The sequence below is a fragment of the Haliotis rufescens genome, unplaced genomic scaffold (genome assembly GCF_023055435.1).
Source record: "Haliotis rufescens isolate VD_foot unplaced genomic scaffold, xgHalRufe1.0.p SCAF_10, whole genome shotgun sequence".
Lineage (NCBI taxonomy): Eukaryota > Metazoa > Mollusca > Gastropoda > Lepetellida > Haliotidae > Haliotis > Haliotis rufescens.
In genome coordinates, this window is record NW_025963780.1 from 40,019,128 (window position 1) to 40,045,128 (window position 26,001).

The following is a 26,001-nucleotide window of genomic DNA, read 5'->3' on the forward strand; positions in this document are numbered from 1 at the left end:
CAAATTGGCAAGGTTGGTAAGGCAAATGGTGGACAAATTGTTGGTTATTTTGTTCAATAATTTTAAGCATATAATAAATAAGTTCTTATTTTCTTAATTTACGAGGTATTTTGACATTTTATTTCGGGGATCGTTTTTTAATGTATTGCAACATTACTGGCATTAATCACTTTGTTTTTATCATGTTTATTGGTCCTCTTGTCAGTGAAATACAGGTTATCCCTACAAAGCCATAAAATGAGTTGTTAGGTATGTGTATAAACAGCAGAGCTGTAGATAAGCTGCATATAAGCTGAAATATGCAGATAAATGACATCCCTCGCCTATCAAATATGCAGCAAAAGCTATAAAAAAATGCTTTTGAAATAAATCTAATGCGTATATTACAACTGTTAGATAATGGTTGCGTATCAGCCGATCATGAAATTCATTTTCCAACAGTTACATTCGGTAAAACGTGTATGCTGCTATGTACTACTATTTTTTGGGTTTAAATGATTTACAGGGATTGTTATGAAATATGAGGGTAACAAAAACTTTAATATGCACAAAAATTGTGGATACCCACTAAAAATTAAACTCATGGGTAAAATACCCAAATAACCAAAAGCTTATCTTTTGCTCTGATTAGCTGCAGACTTCGGGCTGAATATTGGCTTCCTAGCAGGTGTAGATATGCCTCTCGATAATCCCATATACATGATAAACATAAGGGCAAAATATGATATCAAAATTTGCCATTTTCAGACAGCTAATCGTGTGCTTGTAAACATACTATTACCGAGTGTGCCAATATTGAAGATTCCTTGTTTTGAAACTGAAGACTGCTTATCATCAGTGTCCCAGAGAATCTCTTGTTGATGTTAAACCGAACAGCTCAAGAAAACATTGCTGTATTTGTGTTGAAGATTTCACATATATAAGTGTTTTGGCTGAGATCATTTTAATAGTCCAGTTTCCACCCTTGCCGAACTAGGCTGGAATTTCTGAGCTCAATCTTAGCGTCACCAGTGGCTTTTACGAGTTACATCCCTTCTATGTCCCACCAGTCAGATTCCATTTCTCATAGCACTTGCATGGCTTTAAACAGAATGGTGGCACAAAGTCAGGACGATCTCATCAATATTTAAGATCTTTCTTGTAATAAAACATGTTTTGCCCCGGGAAGTGCATGAGATCACTTGAGCACCTTCAGTAAAACATGAAAAGATTGGGAAAATATCTGTCAACACCCAGTCGATGGTACACATGCTTTGCGAATCCTGCAATCTTCGGCATGGAAGCTGCCATTTTATTTATGAACTGGATGTCGATTTTGTTACAGGATTTTGATTGGACTATGCAGTCCAGCCAATATGTAACTTCATAATTCCAGCCTAGTTCGGCAAGGGTTGAAACTGGACTGTTAAAGTTGGTTATCTCCCTTGACTCAGGAAGATGAGATCATTTGCAAATATAATTTTGGGATGTCTTTTCAGTTGGAATATTTTGTTTCAGGATATTGCTCCTTTACAGTTTCAACTTCCCAACAATGACCAAGTAACACTGAGGCTCTCAGTAAGTATGTTTCTCTTCCATGTGCCTAGGACTGGTGTTGACTCCAGGTGAGAACATGGGTTCCCCACAACCTATAAGAGGTGACAAATGGGAGGCTCAGGCTTGTTGAATTGGTACACATGACAACATGTCCCAATGGTGTAGATCAATGCTCAGGATATCAATCTCTGATTGTCTGCAACAAATCGAATCTCGACGAAAAAGTCATCAAATTGTTGGAATATATGGCTGAGTGAGGCGTTAAACAACAAGTCCTGAGACCAATTGAAATCTGAAGTGACTGCATGTTACATTTAATAAAGCACTAGTCTGAAATGACTGTGTGTTACATTTAATAAAGCACTAGTCTGAAATGACTGCGTGTTACATTTAATAAAGCACTAGTCTGAAATGAGCTGTGGATGAGATTTTGTTCATGATGTCCGACCCTGAATTTTGAATCCAATTTGAGTCAGGGGCCTACATATCAGTGAACTTTCCTTCCAACATATGTTTTCATCGTGTGCAATTCAAATGTGTCCTCAGACTACATTGTTTGTTGTGATTTCAGAGTCCGTCCTTGGGGCTGCCATGTGTGTCGGAGAGCAACAAGCACGCCAGCACTCTCCAAGTGTTCCCTACCGAGGTAACGCGTCCAGTCCAACATGGAGTCAGAACTACGTAGTCAGCAAAAACTTGTCAGCTGATTGTATCCCTTCTTTATTCCTTTCTATTTATGGTATTAAACATACTTAAGTTACATTACAGCTATCAGTTATGCAGTCCATTCCACAGGGTGAATGTAGTGCTAAAGTGTTAGTAACTCACATATTTTTGTATAGACTTACGACTGCCGTGTTGCTACGATTGCTTTGTGGAAGGGGGGCTATCTCATCATTAATATTTGATGACGTTGATCGTCATTATTTTTGCCAAGATCATGCAAACACACAAAAACACTTGGTTTGGGTAAAGTGTTTGGTTGTGCTTGTTCAATGCAAAAGAAACCATCATACAGAAATGTTGGTGTTTTCAGACACTTTAGGTCACATGACTGAGTTCTGGGCCCTGTTCCACAAAGCGATCTTAGTGCAATGTTGAACGTAAGCCTATGATAATTATGGGAGTTATGACCAACTTAGCACTAAGATTGCTTTGTGGAACTGGTTTCAGGTCTCATTTCAGACATGTCAGCCATTGTGTGTATTTTCTGTGAACAGTGCATCAATGTGTGTTGTTTGGCGTGTAGTGTCGACAGCGGCGGACGAGCTACAAGGGGTCACTGGACATCCAGGTATCCTGCCATGTTGGGAAGCACCTGATAGAGGAGAGGGAACAGTCACTGGGGCACCTGCCCATCATGGTGAAGGTAAGGGATATGCAAAATGGCTAGAGGCTGATTAAATGAGAATTAAATTTCTCAGGATCGGTGGTAATCAAATAGAATATAATGCCTTTCATGCCTGAAGAGGCAAACATGATGTCTTTAACAGTCTGCAACTTCAGTCACTTGTCGGAAGCCTGTGTCTAGGAAAATCTTGTTTGGCCTTGTCGTAGTACACCCATCTAGTCATAGTTCATATAGATCTTCAGTCGTCATGGAGGGGTCACGGGGATATAAGCAATAAAAGTATTCTAAGAAACGTTGCATATTCAACTTCCAAGACTGCAGTTCAGTTGCATCTAAAAGAACCATTTTATGCCCACATTGACTGTTACTTGTCATGTATTGCATGTGCATGTTGGCATATGTTCATGTCTGACACCCTACATACCTAGGTGACCCTTCGATAACAGGGCTTAGTATGTAAGCAAGTTACAGTCTACCTAAAGTGATGCAAAGAGACAATTTGAACCAGTAGACTCAGAAATTTTTAGCGCAGACTGCTTTTGTTGTGTGTTATACCTGACATGTTTTCCATGTTTCAGTCTGATCTGTGTAATTTGGCCAAACTGACCCCAGCACAGCTGATCCAGCGGAAGGAAGATGAGGAGGTTTGTGAGCTCTAGAAGATGTCATGCTCTCAGGCTTACCGTATTCGACATAATAAGCGCCCTGCTCTTATAAGATCCCACAGCGATATTTGCTAATATATCAGCTAGTAAACAATCCCAATAAGCACCCCTTCCGAATGATCAATGTACACAAGACTTATTTATTCGTGTATATTACGCACTTGTGTGTTATATGCATCCTTAATTATAGGCAATTATATTCTGGAAAAATATATCTGTCGTGTATAATACGCACAGACTTTTCTTTTGTATCATTTGAGGCTGTGGTCATAAACCACAAAATTTATTATCTTTCATCTGTTTGTTTTTTCTAACAAAAAATATTTTCTAATTTTGAGAACACCCTGAGCATATTACGTCAAATACGGTAATACACGAGTTGCACTTCGGTGTTGTTCATGAATTTATTACTCATCCAGAGTGTGAATGCTCGACTCACAGTCATCGAAGTAGAAACACATCCCTAATTAATTCTTCATTTTGATCACATAGAGTTGTTATTAATTATTTTGCTTCAATTCCAGATGGATGGATATTCATATATATTGAGTAGAGCAAGTTTATTTACCATGTTGGGGCGGTCGGGTAGGCTAGTGGTTAAAGCGTTCGCTCGTCACGCCGAAGACCCGGGTTCGATTCCCGACATGGGTACAATGTGTGAAGCCCATTTCTGGTGTCCCCTGCCGTGATATTGCTGGAATATTGCTAAAAGCGGCGTAAAACCATACACACTCACTCACTCACTCTTTACCTTGTTAACACGACACTTGCCCGGACAGGAACATTGTGTCCTGGGATGTATGCTGGTGACAGACTGCTTCTCATTGGCTGCAAGTGATCAGCTTATCAGCACATGTGACAATCTCTCACCGGCACTGATTGCTTGTTGTTGTCAACATTTATGTTGTTTATCCAGTGCTTAAGGTGATTTTTACCTGCCCATCGGATTAAATTGTGTAACCTGGAACCAAACAGTATATCATCTTCCCGACATAAGTCTGGACTGGTACAACCACCCACCACCACATACACACACGTGGAACTGAAACCCCATTTCACCTGACCACGTATCAGTTCATTTGCCATCATCCTTTGTGTGTGATGTTGTTGATGATGTTGATGCAAGTACCGATATGTCTTTACCCGGTGTCTCCATCTTCTTCTCTTGTAGGAAATCGGAGGCTACTTTGTGATCAATGGAAATGAAAAAGTCATTCGAATGTTAATTTTGAACAGGAGAAATGTGGTAGGTGTTTGTTTCTTTACATGTAGCTAAATTTAAACTTATTGACTAGCTCTATTATCAAATAGACAAAATGGAGTTGATTCCTTGTTTGTATAATAAATAATACTCACAATGATAATGTATTATGTGAAAGGACAAAGGCCAAGATAGAAAAGTATTTGTGTAAAGGTTCACGACTGAGAGTGAGAGTAGTCTTGGTGGGAGTAGTAAGACAGAGGCAGACAGGTCCAAACGAAAGACTGTGGCAGACAGGTCAAAAAGACAGACTGAGGCAGACAGATCAAAAAGACAGACAGAGGCAGACAGGTAAAAAAAGACAGACTGAGGCAGACAGGTCAAAAAGACAGACTGTGGCAGACAGGTCAAAAAGACAGACTGAGGCAGACAGGTCAAAAAGACAGACTGAGGCAGACAGGTCAAAAAGACAGACTGAGGCAGACAGATCAAAAAGACAGACTGAGGCAGACAGATAAATAAGACAGACTGAGGCAGACAGATCAAAAAGACAGACAGAGGCAGACAGGTAAAAAAAGACAGACTGAGGCAGACAGGTCAAAAAGACAGACTGAGGCAGACAGGTCAAAAAGACAGACTGAGGCAGACAGATAAATAAGACAGACTGAGGCAGACAGGTAAAAAATATCAGACTGAGGCAGACAGGTCAAAAAGACAGACTGAGGCAGACAGGTCAAAAAGACAGACTGAGGCAGACAGGTCAAAAAGACAGACTGAGGCAGACAGGTCAAAAAGACAGACTAAGGCAGACAGATAAAAAGACAGACTGAGGCAGACAGGTCAAAAAGACAGACTGACGCAGACAGGTCAAAAAGACAGACTGAGGCAGACAGGTCAAAAAGACAGACTGAGGCAGACAGGTCAAAAAGACAGACTGAGGCAGACAGATAAAAAGACAGACTGAGGCAGACAGGTCAAAAATATCAGACTGAGGCAGACAGGTCAAAAAGACAGACTGAGGCAGACAGGTCAAAAAGACAGACTTGAGGCAGACAGGTAAAAAATATCAGACTGAGGCAGACAGATCAAAAAGACAGACTGAGGCAGACAGGTCAAAAATATCAGACTGAGGCAGACAGATCAAAAAGACAGACTGAGGCAGACAGGTCAAAAAGACAGACTGAGGCAGACAGGTCAAAAAGACAGACTGAAGCAGACAGGTCAAAACGACAGACTGACGCAGACAGGTCAAAAAGACAGACTGAGGCAGACAGGTCAAAAAGACAGACTGAAGCAGACAGGTCAAAAAGACAGACTGAGGCAGACAGGTCAAAAAGACAGACTGAGGCAGACAGGTCAAAAAGACAGACTGAAGCAGACAGGTCAAAAAGACAGACTGAGGCAGACAGGTCAAAAAGACAGACTGAGGCAGACAGGTCAAAAAGACAGACTGAAGCAGACAGGTCAAAAAGACAGACTGAGGCAGACAGGTCAAAAAGACAGACCGAGGCAGACAGGTCAAAAAGACAGACTGAGGCAGACAGGTCAAAAAGACAGACCGAGGCAGACAGGTCAAAAAGACAGACTGAGGCAGACAGGTCAAAAAGTGAGACCAAGAGCCTATAGGTCCCAGGTGTTATTTATCAGCTAGAGACCAAGTACTTACTGATAGCAGAAAAACATGGGTTGGACAATGGGAAGATGTCACTGGAAGTTTATAAAGTAGGGGTGGTGTGCGATGAAACATAAGACATGTAAGTATATTGTAAATTATACGGTTCAGAAACGATTAATAATCTCTAAGAAGAACCATTGAAGTACTTAGTGGGGATGGGTTTGTGGAATTGTTCTCTTGAGTGATATAAATGTATACATAAGTTACATGCTATTGTTACCTGTGGGGAATTAGGTCCCCATGGGCAAGAGTCGACCTCGATTGGTTGGTCAGGCTTGGTGACTTGGTTGACCGTGTGTTGACCCTGACGTCTTGGATCGTTGTTCATAATATCTGTCACTGGATTGTCTGGTCCACAACGATTTGTTACAGGCTGCCATCATATGGCTGGAACATTGCCGAGTGCAGCATGAAACACCAGACGAAATATAATCATGAACATGTGGCAAATGATTGAGTGTTTTTGTCCTGGAACAGCCTCTGTGCTTCAAGCGAGAGCGGTGGCGGATGCGAGGGAAGCAGTACACGGAGTATGGCGCCACCTGTCGGTGTGCGAAGGAGGATCATGAGGGGCAGGTAAGCACCTTCCCACTAGTGGTGTAACGATACGGCGATACAGTATTGTATCCCGATGCACAGCCCCCGATACGATGCATCGATTTGGAAAGCATGTATCGCGATACATACGATATTTTCATAACACAGTTTTACTTACCGTATTACCGTATTTTCTTGAGTATAGAGCGCACTTTTTTCCAAAAATCACAGCTGTGTAGAAGGGGTTGTGCATTAAACACGAATTAATGAGTTTTGATGTTTTTCCCCCCATGGAAAGACATTACCGTGAGCACGTAACACCGGAAATACCATGTCAACAGATCCATACTGAAGTTCGCAAATTATTCGTGTAATTACGCTGTCTGGCTATAAAAAGTGTTCTTTGTATATCTGGACTTATGTTTGTAACTTATTTCATCAATCTTATTCAAAACTCCTTTAAATATTGTTTTAATTAATTTCGGCGAAATCGTGTGTGACGCGATCGGAAGATCGCACAACTCACCGTTATTAACAGCAACCACGGTCAGATTACCGCTATTGACGCCTTGAAACGAACTTTAGTTGACAGAGAATGGATACACATATCATAAATGGCAAACTTTGATTCGTTAAAAGTCATATTTGTTTTTGTTGGACGATTCTATTTCAACATGTAATTCTCGCGATTGCGCGCTCACGTGCACGGGAGCCTTGACGGTGACTGGTCAGACTGGTTCCATGTAAAAAATAATACCCGGCAATAGCGATCAGCTGCTTCGCTTAGGGTTATTATTATTTTAAATATGTTTAGTAAAAGCTGCATCTAAATTTGAAAGATATTGGAATATATTATTCCTGATAAAAAAAATAGTTTCAGATGCAACTTTTGCCGATTCTTGCATTAAAATCCTGTAAAGTTATATCATTGGGTGTGTCTTGACTGAATCACCGGTAGATTCCAAGAAAACGTGTGTACAGCTGATTGCTGTGTCCGGCTTAGTTTACGAGAAAATTCACAAGGTAATCTTAATCCCTGGATATAAAACAATGCCTAGCTGAACAAAAAATACAATTTAAACGGTAAATCAACATGTCTGGTGATTTTTTTATCTCAAATTTCGAATTTGTACTGACGGAGTTTCTCATCGCCCGTTCGTTTGCCGGACTTCGCTGAATGGGTACGGTGGAATTCTTTTCTGCGCATAATATTCAAATTTCTTTTTTTCCAAAATATTGAACCCGCTAGAGGGGGGTGCGCATTATACATGGGTGCGCACAATACTCAAGAAAATACATGAAATACGTTTAACAGTTTCAAAGCCAGTTTGTTTCAGTAAAACGTACTGTATTGCTGACAATTTGCTATAACAGTAAATATACACCTTATATCTTCTTCAACTGTACTTTAAAGACATCAACTTGGCTTAGCTTGTACCAGTAAACACTGTATCGTGATACGTATCGTATCGCGACCCCTGTATCGCGATTAGTATCGTATCGCGACCCTCCCGTATCATTACACCTCTACTTCCCACTGCGACTCCTTCGTTACCCTCCTGGTACTAACATGCAAGCAATGTGCAAGTGGCCATTACAAGAAACTTAAAATTTTTCCCTAAAACTCTAAATTATACATTTATGTTTTGTGTGTATGACTTTGTGAATATTGCCGACTGCAACTGAGAATATCAAACATAAATACAAATATAAAACATGTCTTGATTTGATTCAGTTCAATTATGCACACAAAAAACTTAATCAGTACCGTATTCGACGTAATAAGCGCCCAGGGCGCTCTCAAAATTAGAAATAGGGGGTTCTTATTAGAATAATATTTTGGTGGGAAAAAAACAGTTGAAAGATAAATTTCATGGTTTATGCTGACACCTTGAAATGTTTATATACGACATAAATATTTTTCCAGAATTTCATTGCCCAAAAGTTTGAATGCATATAACACACGAGTGCGTATTATACGGGAATAAATAAGTCTTTTGTACATTGATTAAATCGGAAGGAGTGCTTATTGGGATTGTTCACTAGCCAATATATTAAGAAATATCGCTGTGGATGCTTATTGCGTCGAATACGGTATGCTTTTTTTGTTTAAATTTGAGGCATGAAATAGTCAACTTTTGATATGGATATTTGTAGGCTGGTATTAAATGTGACTGATTGCTTAGAGATGTTGGCAAACAAATAGTATTCAATATTGCTATGGAACTTCAAGTGCAGCTTCCTTTTAAGTAAATTTATCATAAGTTTACAATTTGATACACTTTTCTCTTCTAGTTTCATAACAGTATGACATATCTCAGTAAGGGGCGGTTGGTTAAAGCGTTCCCTGTCACGCCAAAGTCCCGGGTTCGATTCCCGACATGGGTACAATGTGTGAAGCCCATTTCTGGTGTCCCCTGCTGTGATATTGCTGGAATATTGCTAAAAGTGGCGTAGAACCATACTCACTCACTCACATATCTCAGTAGCCCCATCAATGGTGAGTGGTCTATTACCCGTAGTTTTTAAGGTGTAATATATGGTACATATTGATGCTTGTCTGTTAACATTCCTTCCTTGTACGCCTCTTCTCAGAACATGTATCTTCACTACCTGACCACTGGCGCCATGATGACCTGCTTCATCTACGACCGGGAGATGTTCTTCATACCACTCATGATCATCCTCAAGGTTTGTTGTAGGGAAACAGTATTGTTAATAATTCTGGTGATGGAGAGTTGTTGTAGGGAAACAGTATTGTTAATAATTCTGGTGATGGAGAGTTGTTGTAGGGAAACAGTATTGTTAATAATTCTGGTGATGCAGAGTTGTTGTAGGGAAACAGTATTGTTAATAATTCTGGTGATGGGGAGTTGTTGTAGGGAAACAGTATTGTTAATAATTCTGGTGATGCAGAGTTGTTGTAGGGAAACAGTATTGTTAATAATTCTGGTGATGCAGAGTTGTTGTAGGGAAACAGTATTGTTAATAATTCTGGTGATGCAGAGTTGTTGTAGGGAAACAGTATTGTTAATAATGCTGGTGATGCAGAGTTGTTGTAGGGAAACAGTCTTGTTAATAATGCTGGTGATGCAGAGTTGTTGTAGGGAAACAGTCTTGTTAATAATGCTGGTGATGCAGAGTTGTTGTAGGGAAATAGTCTTGTTAATAATGCTGGTGATGCAGAGTTGTTGTAGGGAAACAGTCTTGTTAATAATGCTGTGATGCAGAGTTGTTGTAGGGAAACAGTCTTGTTAATAATGCTGGTGATGCAGAGTTGTTGTAGGGAAACAGTATTGTTAATAATTCTGGTGATGGAGACTTGTTGTAGGGAAACAGTATTGTTAATAATGCTGGTGATGGAGAGTTGTTGTAGGGAAATAGTATTGTTAATAATGCTGGTGATGCAGAGTTTTTGTCAGGAAACAGTATTGTTAATAATGCTTGTGATGCAGAATTGTTGTAGGGAAACAGTATTGTTAATAATGCTGTGATGCAGAGTTGTTGCATCAAAACAGTATCGTTAATAATGCTGGTGATACAGAGTTGCTGTAGGGAAAGAGTATTGCTAATAATGCTGTAATGCAGTAATGCAGAGTTGTTGTAGAGAATCAGTATTGTTAATAATGCTGGTGATAGAGTCGTTGCATGGAAGCAGTATTGTTACTAGTCCTGTGATGCAGAGTTGTTGTAGGGAAACAATATTGTTAATAATGCTGGTGATTGAGAGTTGTTGCAGGGAAGCAGTATTGTTAATAATGCTGGTGATTGAGAGTTGTTGTAGGGAAACAGTATTGCTAATAATGCTGGTGATTGAGAGTTGTTGCAGGGAAGCAGTATTGTTAATGTCCGTCCGTCCTTCCATGCATTCATTCATGACATTTTGTTTCTGGAGCAGAACTCAAAAACCATGATAGATATCTTAACCAAGCTTGGTACATGTATAGGTCTAGTGGTGAACTGGTGCCTTTTGATAGTTGGGGATTTTTGAAAAATATTTTTTTCAAGTTTCCATGTTAACAACTTTGACTGAAAATGGTGGTAGTGCTCGTTTCCGGAGGGCTAATGCCCTTGCACACAACCAGATATGTTTGTCATGTTGGCAGGGTATAGGAGTATATCATGCTTGTTTATTATGTTATAGAGTTAATAGGGGCATGATATTTTTGAACTCTTTTAGATATTTTTACCTCATTCTTGCACTCATTGTAAAATGTATAGTCTGGAGGTGTTTGTTCCAGGGACTGATAGACTGTTCTGACAAGTTTATCTTTGACGAGCTCACAAAAGGGAAGGAGGAGGATTCATTCTATAAAGGGTAAACTCTGTCAAAAGTATGTTTCGCATCAAGTATCTGTTTCCTCCTTGTTCAGTAGTAATAGTGACTGTGTTTCTATACAAATATATGAGACCCGTGAAGATACGGGGTAGAATAGGCCTTCAGCAACCCAAGCTTGCCGTAATAGGAGACTAGTCTTGTCGTAAGAGGCGACTAACAGGATTTGGTGGTAGGGGTTGCTGCATTCGTTTGATGCATGTCATCGTATCCCAATTGCATGGATTGATGCTCATGATAACTATCACTAGATTGCCTGGCCCAGACTCGATAATATACAGACCGCCATCATGTAGTGGAATATTGCCGAGTTTAGTGTTAAACAATAAACAAACAAAGTATAGAAATATGCACCCAACGGAAGGTACACAACAAATAATTATCTCTGATTCCCGAAAAGTTTAACATGCCAAAAAGACTGAGTTTTGAGTTAGGGTTAGCTATCTTACCTCTTTTGGTGAATGTATCATAGGAAATCCAATGTCTTCAAGGTAAATCTGTAGCTTGATATCTTCGCCAGTACCAACGAGTTAATGTAACATTTTGTACTGGTAAAATGGAGAAAAATATACTGTGTAGAGATAGGTTACCTCTAGATTATTCCAGGCTAAATTTTACATTTGAAACCTCACGCTGCACTTTAAGTTTCAAATGTAAAATTTAGCCTGCACGTGAGGTTTCAAATTCAATTTGACGTGGTTAAATCTGAGGGTGACATAGCTCTACACTGAAAACACAGCAGGTTTATCTCTGGCGTGACTGCTTCCAGGTGTATAGTGAACATGCTGCAGGAGACGCTGTCAGACCAACTGTACACCAGGTCGGACATCCTCAAGTACATCGGCCAACACTTCCGCACCAAGCTGGCCAACAGATACTGCCCTCCATGGTACACCGACAGACAGGCCGGGGAACTCTTCAACAAGTTAGTACACTACTCAGGGAGAGGAGTTAGTAAGACGTAAAGCTGGGTAAAGAGTTCGTTAGACGTATGATTCTGTGAGGTTTGTTTGATGTGCGACTTAGTGAAGAGAAGAATTAGTAAGATGTAAGATGAAGAGCTATAGTCAAACATATGACGTAGTAAAGCATTAGTAAGACGTACGACTCAATGAAGAGTTATAATAAAACTTATGACATAGTAAAGAATAAGTAAGTTAGTAAGACCTATGACTGTGAAGTTATTAAGACGTATGACTCAGTAAAGAGTTTGTATGTAAGATTCAGTGAAGAGTTAGAAGGATGTAAGATTCAGTAAAGAGTTGGAAGGATGTAAGATTCAGTGAAGAGTTGGAAGGATGTAAGATTCAGTAAAGAGTTAGAAGGATGTAAGATTCAGTGAAGAGTCAGAAGGACTGAGATTCAGTGAAGAGTTAGAAGGATGTAAGATTCAGTAAAGAGTCAGAAGGATGTAAGATTCAGTGAAGAGCTAGAAGGACGTAAGATTCAGTGAAGAGTTAGAAGGATGTAAGATTCAGTGAAGAGTCAGAAGGATGTAAGATTCAGTGAAGAGTTAGAAGGATGTAAGATTCAGTGAAGAGTTAGAAGGATGTAGGATTCAGTGAAGAGTCAGAAGGACTGAGATTCAGTGAAGAGTTAGAAGGATGTAAGATTCAGTAAAGAGTTAGAAGGATGTAAGATTCAGTGAAGAGTCAGAAGGACGTAAGATTCAGTGACGAGTCAGAAGGATGTAAGATTCAGTGAAGAGTCAGAAGGATGTAAGATTCAGTAAAGAGTTAGAAGGATGTAAGATTCAGTGAAGAGTTAGAAGGATGTAAGATTCAGTAAAGAGTTAGAAGGATGTAAGATTCAGTGAAGAGTCAGAAGGACTGAGATTCAGTGAAGAGTTAGAAGGATGGTAGATTCAGTAAAGAGTCAGAAGGATGTAAGATTCAGTGAAGAGCTAGAAGGACGTAAGATTCAGTGAAGAGTTAGAAGGATGTAAGATTCAGTGAAGAGTCAGAAGGATGTAAGATTCAGTGAAGAGTTAGAAGGATGTAAGATTCAGTGAAGAGTCAGAAGGATGTAAGATTCAGTATAGAGTTAGAAGGATGTAAGATTCAGTGAAGAGTTAGAAGGATGTAAGATTCAGTGAAGAGTCAGAAGGATGTAAGATTCAGTAAAGAGTTAGAAGGATGTAAGATTCAGTGAAGAGTCAGAAGGACTGAGATTCAGTGAAGAGTTAGAAGGATGTAAGATTCAGTAAAGAGTTAGAAGGATGTAAGATTCAGTGAAGAGTCAGAAGGACGTAAGATTCAGTGACGAGTCAGAAGGATGTAAGATTCAGTGAAGAGTCAGAAGGATGTAAGATTCAGTAAAGAGTCAGAAGGATGTAAGATTCAGTGAAGAGTTAGAAGGATGTAAGATTCAGTGAAGAGTCAGAAGGATGTAAGATTCAGTATAGAGTTAGAAGGATGTAAGATTCAGTAAAGAGTTAGAAGGATGTAAGATTCAGTGAAGAGTTAGAAGGATGTAAGATTCAGTAAAGAGTCAGAAGGATGTAAGATTCAGTGAAGAGTTAGAAGGACGTAAGATTCAGTGAAGAGTCAGAAGGACGTAAGATTCAGTAAAGAGTTAGAAGGACGTAAGATTCAGTGAAGAGTTAGAAGGATGTAAGATTCAGTGAAGAGTCAGAAGGACGTAAGATTCACTAAAGAGTTAGAAGGACGTAAGATTCAGTGAAGAGTTAGAAGGATGTAAGATTCAGTGAAGAGTTAGAAGGATGTAAGATTCAGTAAAGAGTTAGAAGGACGTAAGATTCAGTGAAGAGTTAGAAGGATGTAAGATTCAGTGAAGAGTCAGAAGGATGTAAGATTCAGTAAAGAGTTAGAAGGATGTAAGATTCAGTGAAGAGTCAGAAGGATGTAAGATTCAGTGAAGAGTTAGAAGGACGTAAGATTCAGTGAAGAGTCAGAAGGATGTAAGATTCAGTGAAGAGTTAGAAGGATGTAAGATTCAGTGAAGAGTCAGAAGGATGTAAGATTCAGTGAAGAGTTAGAAGGACGTAAGATTCAGTGAAGAGTCAGAAGGATGTAAGATTCAGTGAAGAGTTAGAAGGATGTAAGATTCAGTGAAGAGTTAGAAGGATGTAAGATTCAGTGAAGAGTCAGAAGGATGTAAGATTCAGTAAAGAGTTAGAAGGATGTAAGATTCAGTGAAGAGTTAGAAGGACGTAAGATTCAGTGAAGAGTCAGAAGGACGTAAGATTCAGTGAAGAGTCAGAAGGACGTAAGATTCAGTGAAGAGTCAGAAGGATGTAAGATTCAGTGAAGAGTTAGAAGGATGTAAGAATCAGTAAAGAGTTAGAAGGATGTAAGATTCAGTGACGAGTCAGAAGGATGTAAGATTCAGTGAAGAGTCAGAAGGACGTAAGATTCAGTAAAGAGTTAGAAGGATGTAAGATTCAGTGAAGAGTTAGAAGGATGTAAGAATCAGTTAAGAGTTAGAAGGACGTAAGATTCAGTGAAGAGTTAGAAGGATGTAAGATTCAGTGAAGAGTTAGAAGGACATAAGATTCAGTGAAGAGTCAGAAGGACGTAAGATTCAGTGAAGAGTCAGAAGGATGTAAGATTCAGTGACAAGTTTGTAAGATGTATGCCTTTCTTCAGTTAGTAGGATGTATGACTCTGTGTGAAAAACACATCACTCAGTGAACTTGGTGAAGTTAATAAGACCTGCAACTCGGTGAAGAATTAGGACGTGAGATTCAGTGAGGAGTTAGAAGGACGTACAATTCAGTGAAGGGTTTGGAAGCGGTCAAGTCTTAGGTCTTTCATATTTTGTCTGCCCCCCTCTGGCCCCGTTAACCTCACCTCCCACCCACTCCCCCATCTGTTGTGTTCTGTTGTCATGTGATGTAGTCAATGTAGTTTCTGTTCATACTTTCAGACATATTGTTTGCCTTCATCTCAAATCCAACAGGGCAAAGTTTGACTTCCTCGTGTGAGTATTGCCTGATATCAGTGGACAGGTTTCTATCCATCAGCTACACCATAAGCACCCAAATATTCAACAATCAGGATGTTTTCTTTGTTGCTGAACTTTTTATCCATATCTGGTTAGAATATTTTAGAAAGATAAATTCTATTATTTCAATATTTATGCAAAATTGTAAAGACACAGCGAGTAATTTTCCTCTGTGTCCATCGTAAAGGATGAGTTTGCACTGTGATTTATAATTTTACTTAGCTAAATATTAGAATGGACACTATCCTTAGAGAATTAGACAAGGTTGTCCAGGTTTGAAAAACACCTGTCTTTGAAAAAGTTAAATACTCTGAATTCAGACCAACAGAAGTCCTTATAAGAGCTTTAATTTAGTGTATCAGTTTTAGTATAATCCAAGATTGTAGCATTGTCAACAGTTACAGTCGGGGACTTTAGCCAATAGTCTGTTGCCAGAGTCTAGCAATATTTCTTTCAGTCTTGTAATATTTGCTCCTAAAAGTCTGTACATTAACGCTAAGATCTACTGAAAATGATGTCAAGAGACATGTTCGGGCCAATAGACTGTTTTTGACACAAACTGTAGTTTTCATGTTGTGACACTCGCCTGTCTCTGACTGCAGTCACATGACCAGGAAGTTGTACGCGTTCGCGAAGGGCGAGTGTGCTGCCGACTCCCCCGACAACCCCATGAACCAGGAACTGCTGTTGTCCGGCCACCTCATGCTGATGGTCATCAAGGTAGTGAAACATGGCCGACAGTCCCCGTCGCCGGTATCAGTAGAAAGAGTTGAACTATGGCATGAAAAATGTGTACCTGACGTGTGTCATGTGACAGATGTGGCCTATTATTTGACCAGTGTGTGACATGTGACGTGTGTGACTGACTTGGTGGATGTGTGACTGACATGGCAGTTGACTGACATGGATGTGACAGATGTGTGAGTGACATGGATGTGTGACTGACATGGATGTGTGACGGACATGGATGTGTGACGGACATGGATGTGACAGATGTGTGAGTGACATGGATGTGTGACTGACATGGATGTGTGACTGACATGGATGTGTGACTGACATGGATGTGACAGATGTGTGAGTGACATGGATGTGTGACGGACATGGATGTGTGACTAACATGGATGTGTGACGGACATGGATGTGTGACTGACATGGATGTGTGACGAACATGGATGTGTGACTGACATGGATGTGTGACGGACATGGATGTGTGACTGACATGGATGTGTGACTGACATGGCAGTTGACTGACATGGATGTGTGACAGATGTGTGAGTGACATGGATGTGTGACTGACATGGATGTGTGACGGACATGGATGTGTGACGGACATGGATGTGACAGATGTGTGACGGACATGGATGTGTGACGGACATGGATGTGTGACTGACATGGATGTGTGACGGACATGGATGTGACAGATGTGTGAGTGACATGGATGTGTGACGGACATGGATGTGTGACTGACATGGATGTGTGACGGACATAGATGTGTGACTGACATGGATGTGTGACGAACATGGATGTGTGACGAACATGGATGTGTGACGGACATGGATGTGTGACGGACATGGATGTGTGACGGACATGGATGTGACAGATGTGTGACGGACATGGATGTGTGACGGACATGGATGTGTGACTGACATGGATGTGTGACGGACATGGATGTGTGACTGACATGGATGTGTGACGGACATGGATGTGTGACTGACATGGATGTGTGAGTGACATGGATGTGACAGATGTGTGAGTGACATGGATGTGTGAGTGACATGGATGTGTGACTGACATGGATGTGTGACGGACATGGATGTGTGACTGACATGGATGTGTGACGGACATGGATGTGTGACTGACATGGATGTGTGACTGACATGGATGTGACAGATGTGTGAGTGACATGGATGTGTGAGTGACATGGATGTGTGACTGACATGGATGTGTGACGGACATGGATGTGTGACTGAAATGGATGTGTGACGGACATGGATGTGTGACTGACATGGATGTGTGACTGACATGGATGTGACAGATGTGTGAGTGACATGGATGTGTGACGGACATGGATGTGTGACTGACATGGATGTGTGACGAACATGGATGTGTGACGGACATGGATGTGTGACGGACATGGATGTGTGACGGACATGGATGTGTGAGTGACATGGATGTGTGACGGACATGGATGTGACAGATGTGTGAGTGACATGGATATGTGACGGACATGGATGTGTGACGGACATGGATGTGTGACGGACATGGATGTGTGACGGACATGGATGTGTGACGGACATGGATGTGTGAGTGACATGGATGTGTGACTGACATGGATGTGTGACGGACATGGATGTGTGACGGACATGGATGTGACAGATGTGTGAGTGACATGGATGTGTGAGTGACATGGATGTGTGACTGATGTGTGACTGACATGGATGTGACAGATGTGTGAGTGACATGGATGTGTGATGGACATGGATGTGTGACGGACATGGATGTGTGAGTGACATGGATGTGTGACGGACATGGATGTGTGACGGACATGGATGTGTGACTGACATGGATGTGTGACGGACATGGATGTGTGACTGACATGGATGTGACAGATGTGTGAGTGACAAGGATGTGTGAGTGACATGGATGTGTGACTTATGTGTGACTGACATGGATGTGTGACTGATATGTGACTGACATGGTGGACGTGTGACTGACGTGGCTGTCTGACGGATGTGTGACTGACATGGTGGATGTGTGAATGATGTGTGACTGACATGGACGTGTGACTGACGTTGATGTGTGACTGACATGGATGTGTGACTGATGTGTGACTGACATGGTGGACGTGTGACTGATGTGTGACTGACATGGATGTGTGACTGACATGGCTGTGTGACGGATGTGTGACTGACATGGTGGACGTGTGACTGACGTGGCTGTGTGACGGATGTGTGACTGACATGGTGGATGTGTGAATGATGTGTGACTGACGTGGATGTGTGACTGATGTGTGACTGACATGGATGTGTGACTGACATGGTGGACGTGTGACTGACATGGTGGACGTGTGACTGATGTGTGACTGACATGGATGTGTGACTGATGTGTGACTGACATGGATGTGTGACTGATGTGTGACTGACATGGTGGACGTGTGACTGATGTGTGACTGACATGGATGTGTGACTGACATGGCTGTGTGACGGATGTGTGACTGACATGGTGGACGTGTGACTGACGTGGCTGTGTGACGGATGTGTGACTGACATGGTGGATGTGTGAATGATGTGTGACTGACGTGGATGTGTGACTGATGTGTGACTGACATGGATGTGTGACTGACATGGTGGACGTGTGACTGACATGGTGGACGTGTGACTGATGTGTGACTGACATGGATGTGTGACTGATGTGTGACTGACATGGATGTGTGACTGATGTGTGACTGACATGGTGGACGTGTGACTGACATGGTGGACATGTGACTGACATGGTGGATGTATGACTGATGTGTGACTGACATGGTGGACGTGTGACTGACATGGTGGACGTGTGACTGACATGGATGAGTGACTGATGTGTGACTGACATGGATGTGTGACTGATTTGTGACTGACATGGATGTGTGACTGATGTGTGACTGACATGGATGTGTGACTGACATGGTTGTGTGACTGACATGGACGTGTGACGCATGTGTGACTGACATGGTGGATATCTTGCTGACATGTGATGGATGTGTGTTCCAGGAGAAGATGAATGACTTCCTCATCAGGGTAAAGATGATGATTATGAAGGCTGCCGAAGCAGCCGATGTCTTTGAGCTGACACCTGGTGAGTGAGACACATTGACGGGTGGGGTGTAGTGACACATTGAGGGTTGGGGTGTTGTGACACATTGAGGGTTGGGGTGTAGTGACACATTGAGGGGTGGGGTGTAGTGACACATTAAGGGTTGGGGTGTAGTGACACATTGAGGGTTGGGGTGTAGTGACACATTGAGGGTTGGGGTGTAGTGACACATTGAGGGTTGGGGTGTAGTGACATATTGAGGGGTGGGGTGTAGTGACACATTGAGGGTTTGGGTGTAGTGACACATTGAGGGTTGGGTTGTTGTGACACATTGAGGGTTGGGGTGTAGTGATTCAGTGAAGAGGAGCAGGATGTTGGTCACAGAATTGGGAGTAGAGTGGTATTTGGGACACAGTGTAGGCAGGGAGTGTGGGTCACAGTTGGGTGGGGTATGGGTCAGAGGTTAGTGGTGGGGTATGGGTCACAGAGTAAGGTTGGATATGGGTCAGAGGTTAGGGTGAGATATGGGTCAGAGGTTAGTGGTGGGATATGGGTCATGGAGTAAGGTTGGATATGGGTCAGAGGTTAGGGTGCGATATGGGTCAGAGGTTAGGGTGGGATATGGGTCAGAGGTTAGGGTGGGATATGGGTCACAGAGTAAGGTTGGATATGGGTCAGAGGTTAGGGTGGGATATGGGTCACAGAGTAAGGTTGGATATGGGTCACAGAGTAAGGTTGGATATGGGTCACAGAGTAGGGCGGGATATGGGTCACAGAGTAAGGTTGGATAAATGGGTCAGGTGGGGTATAGTAGGATCTAAAAAACAAATTGTCTGACCCTTGTGAATTTTTGTAATTTAATCCTTTAAATGTATCCCCTGTAATATTTGATTGCAAAATCTCTTATAGTAGACTATTGTGATGTTTCCTTGGAAACACTAATGTGAAAAATGTATTTCAGCTGCATTTCAGCGCGCACTGACACTTTGTGGTGGAGACAAATGTGAAGTGACGAGGAGTGTGGAGTATCTCCTGTCCACTGGCAACCTGACATCTCGATCTGGCCTGGGGCTCATGCAGGTATGGGGGTCAGGGTGTGGGGCTCTTCTAGTTACAGGGGTCAGGGTGTGGGCTTGTGCAGGTATGGGGGTCAGGGTGTGGGGCTCTTCTAGTTACAGGGGTCAGGGTGTGGGCTTGTGCAGGTATGGGGGTCAGGGTGTGGGGCTCTTCTAGTTACAGGGGTCAGGGTGTGGGCTTGTGCAGGTATGGGGGTCAGGGTGTGGGGCTCTTCTAGTTACAGGGGTCAGGGTGTGGGCTTGTGCAGGTATGGGGGTCAGGGTGTGGGGCTCTTCTAGTTACAGGGGTCAGGGTGTGGGCTTGTGCAGGTATGGGGGTCAGGGTGTGGGGCTCTTCTAGTTACAGGGGTCAGGGTGTGGGCTTGTGCAGGTATGGGGGTCAGGGTGTGGGGCTCTTCTAGTTACAGGGGTCAGGGTGTGGGCTTGTGCAGGTATGGGGGTCAGGGTGTGGGGCTCTTCTAGTTACAGGGGTCAGGGTGTGGGCTTGTGCAGGTATGGGGGTCAGGGTGTGGGGCTCTTCTAGTTACAGGGGTCAGGGTGTGGGCTTGTGCAGGTATGGAGGTCAGGGTGTGGGGCTCTTCTAGTTACAGGGGTCAGGGTGTGGGCTTGTGCAGGTATGGAGGTCAGGGTGTGGGGCTCTTCTAGTTACATGGGTCAGGGTGTGGGCTTGTGCAGGTATGGAGGTCAGGGTGTGGGGCTCTTCTAGTTACAGGGGTCAGGGTGTGGGCTTGTGCAGGTATGGGGGTCAGGGTGTGGGGCTCTTCTAGTTACAGGGGTCAGGGTGTGGGCTTGTGCAGGTATGGAGGTCAGGGTGTGGGGCTCTTCTAGTTACGGGGGTCAGGGTGTGGGTTTGTGCAGGTATGGAGTGCAGGTATGGAGGTCAGGGTGTGGGGCTTGTGCAGGTTTTGGGAGGTTGATGTCTGAAGAGCTGAGTTATTTGTAGGAGTGCACCATTGAGCCCTGGTTTGTACATTTAGTTTGGTGATCACTGTCACTATGTGGATGTTACTCACTCAGACATCAAACTAATGACCTTGTAATTTCCAATTCCAGTATTCTGGCTTCGCCATTGTGGCCGACAGACTCAACTTCTGCCGGTTCCTGTCCCACTTCCGGTGTGTGCACCGAGGAGCGTTCTTCACCACCATGAGGTCCACAGGAGTCCGCAAGCTCCGCCCAGAAGCCTGGGGTGAGTCCATCGTCGATACCCTCGTGGTATCACTGGCCTCGGGGAGTGTCCCCATGCCAAGCTGTCAGTACACCCTTGTCCCTGGTCTGTGTCATGTAGCTGTGAATGTAGAATGATTTTGTTTTTCTGTTTATTTGTTTGTTTGTTGTTTAACACTGCACTCAGCAATATTCCAGCTATATGATGGTGGTCTGTAAATAACTGAGTCTGGTCCAGACAAACCAGTGATTGATATCATGAGCATCGGTCAAAGCATTTGAGATATGGCTAAAGGCATCAACCAAGTCAGCGAGCCTGACCACCCGATCCCGTTCCTCTGCCTCTTATGATAAGACTAATCGCCTTTTGTGACAAGCATGGGTTGCTGAAGACCTAATTCGGATCTTCACAGGTCGAATATGCTATGGACATTCCCAATATGTTATGTCCGCCCCCTCCCAGAAACATCACTTTACACCAGCCTGATATGATATGATTAGGGGGGTTGATGGTCTTGTGGTTGAAGTGTTCACTCTTCATGCGAAAAGACTAGGTTTGATTCTCCACCTTGCTACAATATGTGTAGCCTATTTCTGGTGTCCCCCATCGTGAGTTATGCTGGAATAGTGCTAATCTCTACTCTACATAGACCGCCTCTGTGGTCTAGTGGTAGAGCATCTGCCTGGAGAGTGGAAGGTTCAGGGTTAGATCCCCGGCCGCGTCATACCAAAAGATGTTAAAAGGTGGTACTTGTTGTTACCCTGCCTGGTGCTCAGCATTAAGGGGCTAAAACAAGGACTGGTTGGCTGGTCAGTTTTCTGTGTCCGAGTGGGGTATTCATGTTAAACTGTGGAACAGCATCTGAGTGGGCTAGCACTATAAAATCTGCAGTAGTCCAGACTAGTACAAGCAGCCATACACACATACAAGCTTGAATGCACGTTACTATATGACCTGTGTTAGAGTAGGTCTTCAGCAACCCATTCTTGCTGTAAAAGGCGACTATGCTTGTCGTAAAAGGCGACTAACGGGATCGGGTGACCAGGCTCGCTGACTTGGTTGATGCATGTTATCGTATTGGAAGGAAAGTCATCAACTGTGTTTTAAACAATTTGCAGGTTGTTATAAAGATGAACAAATGAACAGATTGATGTGTTGAATCCAATTCAAAATACATGAATTCTTTCCATCAGGATTCATGTGCCCTGTCCATACACCAGATGGCGCTCCGTGCGGACTGATGAACCATCTCGCTCACAGCTGTCAGGTGGGTGTAAGGGAATTTTCTCAAAAACTGTTCAAGTTAGAGAATGAAATTTTACACACTGATATAATACTGGTCGCAATCTCAGATGAGTTTGAAAATTGGTGTCTTAAATTATTTTTTTCAGAGTTATGGCCCTTGTTCCATGCTTTTAAACTGAGTGCATACTGCGTGAAATGGGGACAGGTTTTCTCACAAACTACTGAAGTTACATGAATGAAAGTTAGCATGCTTATCTGAGAGATACTTGTCAAGACCAAGTTCGAAAATTGGTGTCTTAAATCATTTTTACAGAAGGGGGCACGGGTGGCCCAGTCGTTTAAGGCACCGCAATTCGCTGTGCAGAGTTGCGTCCCTTGGGCACGCCAGAAACCTATGATTGTGGGTTCGAATCCCGGTTCGCCCCGATTATGTTTCTAGGTTTGTCAGCACCATACCGTGCTCGTGGGTTTCACTGAAGTGGTAAACGTCTAAGACCTGCATCACTTGGGGCTTTCCTCCCACATTAAGCTGACGCGCTGTGATATGACTGGAATACTGTTAAACGCTGCGTTAAACCCACTTCACTCACTCACTATTTTTACAAGCCCTTGCTCGATGCTTTTCAACTTAGTGCATAGTGCAACAGGGACAAGTTTTCCCAGAAACTATTGAAGCTACATGAATGAAATTTTACAAGAGATACTGATTAAGGCTGAGTTTTTCCAGAGTTGCTTCCCCTGCTACATGTTTTTACATTTTGAGCGTACACAGTTTTGGTCGTAATCCATGTTATTTTACAAAGTGCGTAGTGTCTGCTGTGGGGACAAGTTTTCTCAGAAACTACTGAAGTTAGCGTATCTAAGAGATACTTATCAGGACTGAGTTTCGAGAATTAGTGCCATAAGATATTTCTTTCTATCTCTTCTTAAAGCTTGAAAGGACTCATTTTGTGTATTTTGTCTTCGCTACTATATGAACAAACAAAATCCCAATGGACCCTGGCGGGGGATAGTGATAACGCTGTGTTCTTGTGGTTGTTTACAGTGGGTGAAAGCTGTGTAGTTGTAAACTGTGAGGTTGTTGCAGGTTGTGACGGTGCAGCATAACACAACACATCTACTGACTGTGATGGAGAATGCGGGGTTGTGTCGGCTGGACGACAGTCCCCCAGGGAAGGTGAAGGAGAGCTACCCCGTCTTCCTGGACGGCATCCCTGTTGGCTACATCACCGACAACCTCGCTCAAAACTTCTGTGATAGACTACGGGTCATGAAGGTCAAGAGCATCGATAAGGTCAGTTGCTATGAGACAAATGGTGAGGTTTCCTTTGGTAGGAAGGTCCACACCCAACCCTGGGCACACAATCCTTGGGCTTGATAGTTAAGTACACCTGTACCAGAATTGCTTGTTGTAATGGATGAAATGAAGATTGGTTGGTCAAATGTGCGACTTGATAGATTGTGTTGCTTCATGAATGCATTCAATATTGGTGAGAAAGACCGACATACGCTCGCTCGCTCTCACTCACTCACCCAATTACTCACTCACCCAATTACTCACTCACCCAAACGCTCACTCACTTTCTCTTTCACTCTTTCTCACTTACTCACTCACCCAAACTCTCACATCACTCACCCACTCACCAAAACAATCACTTTCTAACCTGTTATTCTCACTCACTCTCTTGCTCATTCGCTTACCCACCCACTCCCACACCCCCACACCCCCACATCCCCACACCCCCACTCACTCACTCACTCACTAACTCACTCACTCACTCACTCACTCACTCACTCACTCACTCACTCATCTGTTTGAACCCTTCCTCCCCCAGGTACCGGCTATCCTGGAGATCTGCCTGGTTCCCAAGACGGAGTTTGCCAGCCAGTACCCGGCGGTCTACCTGTTCCTTGGCCCCGCCCGGATGATGCGGCCCGTCCTGAACCTAAGCCTAGGGATGGTGGAGATGATCGGCACATTTGAGCAGGTTTACCTCGACATCTGCATCACAGAGGAGGAATTCCACCCAGGGGTAGGTTGTTAGTAGTCCGTGGATAATGATGACTAAACATCACAGCATACGCCTACTAATGTTTCCTATGATATTTATACTGCTGGTCATACAAGTCTGTACGTCACTTGTGTTTCTAAGAATCAGAATTGATTTGGTTGTGACCAATGTGAGTAACCATGGTAACTGTTGCCCAGGTGACCACACATCAGGAGCTTGCCCCCACCAGTATACTCAGCTCCCTGGCCAACATGACGCCGTTCTCCGACTTCAACCAGAGCCCCAGGAACATGTACCAGTGTCAGGTGAGTTGGGAGAACAACCAGCGTTCTTGTTAAGAACATGTACCAGTGTCAGGTGAGTTGGGAGAACACTTAGCGTTCTTGTCAGGAACATGTACCAGTGTCAGGTGAGTTGGGAGAACAACCAGCGTTCTTGTCAGGAACATGTACCAGTGTCACGTGAGTTGGGAGAACACTCAGCGTTCTTGTCAGGAACATGTACCAGTGTCACGTGAGTTGGGAGAACACTCAGCGTTCTTGTCAGGAACATGTACCAGTGTCAGGTGAGTTGGCAGAACAACCAGCGTTCTTGTCAGGAACATGTACCAGTGTCACGTGAGTTGGGAGAACAACCAGCGTTCTTGTCAGGAACATGTACCAGTGTCAGGTGAGTTGGGAGAACACTCAGCGTTCTTGTCAGGAACATGTACCAGTGTCAGGTGAGTTGGGAGAACAATCAGCGTTCTTGTCAGGAACACGCACCAGTGTCAGGTGAGTTGGCAGAACAACCAGCGTTCTTGTCAGGAACACGCACCAGTGTCAGGTGAGTTGGGAGAACACTCAGTGTCAGGAACACGCACCAGTGTCAGGTGAGTTGGGAGAACAACCAGCGTCAGGAACACGCACCAGTGTCAGGTGAGTTGGGAGAACAACCAGCGTTCTTGCCAGGAACATGTACCAGTGTCAGGTGAGTTGGGAGAACACTCAGCGTTCTTGCCAGGAACATGTACCAGTGTCAGGTGAGTTGGGAGAACACTCAGCGTTCTTGTCAGGAACATGTACCAGTGTCAGGTGAGTTGGGAGAACACTCAGCGTTCTTGTCAGGAACATGTACCAGTGTCACGTGAGTTGGGAGAACAACCAGCGTTCTTGTCAGGAACATGTACCAGTGTCAGGTGAGTTGGGAGAACACTCAGCGTTCTTGTCAGGAACATGTACCAGTGTCAGGTGAGTTGGGAGAACACTCAGCGTTCTTGTCAGGAACATGTACCAGTGTCAGGTGAGTTGGGAGAACAATCAGCGTTCTTGTCAGGAACACGCACCAGTGTCAGGTGAGTTGGCAGAACAACCAGCGTTCTTGTCAGGAACACGCACCAGTGTCAGGTGAGTTGGGAAAACACTCAGTGTCAGGAACACGCACCAGTGTCAGGTGAGTTGGG

At 43.2% G+C, this 26,001-nt stretch overlaps 1 protein-coding gene across 3 annotated transcripts in view; it reads left to right on the forward strand.

Annotated features, from left to right (window-relative positions):
* LOC124142659 (DNA-directed RNA polymerase I subunit RPA2-like) overlaps positions 1-26,001 on the forward strand; it is a 44,462-nt gene that overhangs the window by 1,530 nt on the left and 16,931 nt on the right. For all 3 annotated transcript variants that reach the window (XM_048390534.1, XM_048390542.1, XM_048390538.1), the window contains exons 3-20: positions 1,498-1,557; positions 2,108-2,182; positions 2,786-2,905; positions 3,466-3,531; positions 4,724-4,798; positions 6,906-7,004; positions 9,561-9,656; positions 11,207-11,283; positions 12,071-12,226; positions 15,190-15,243; positions 15,870-15,987; positions 19,017-19,101; positions 20,021-20,139; positions 21,189-21,324; positions 22,497-22,570; positions 23,636-23,842; positions 24,384-24,581; positions 24,758-24,865. In XM_048390534.1, coding sequence (XP_048246491.1) covers positions 1,498-1,557; positions 2,108-2,182; positions 2,786-2,905; positions 3,466-3,531; positions 4,724-4,798; positions 6,906-7,004; positions 9,561-9,656; positions 11,207-11,283; positions 12,071-12,226; positions 15,190-15,243; positions 15,870-15,987; positions 19,017-19,101; positions 20,021-20,139; positions 21,189-21,324; positions 22,497-22,570; positions 23,636-23,842; positions 24,384-24,581; positions 24,758-24,865 — 1,923 coding nt within the window. The remainder of the gene's footprint in view (positions 1-1,497; positions 1,558-2,107; positions 2,183-2,785; positions 2,906-3,465; positions 3,532-4,723; positions 4,799-6,905; positions 7,005-9,560; positions 9,657-11,206; positions 11,284-12,070; positions 12,227-15,189; positions 15,244-15,869; positions 15,988-19,016; positions 19,102-20,020; positions 20,140-21,188; positions 21,325-22,496; positions 22,571-23,635; positions 23,843-24,383; positions 24,582-24,757; positions 24,866-26,001) is intronic.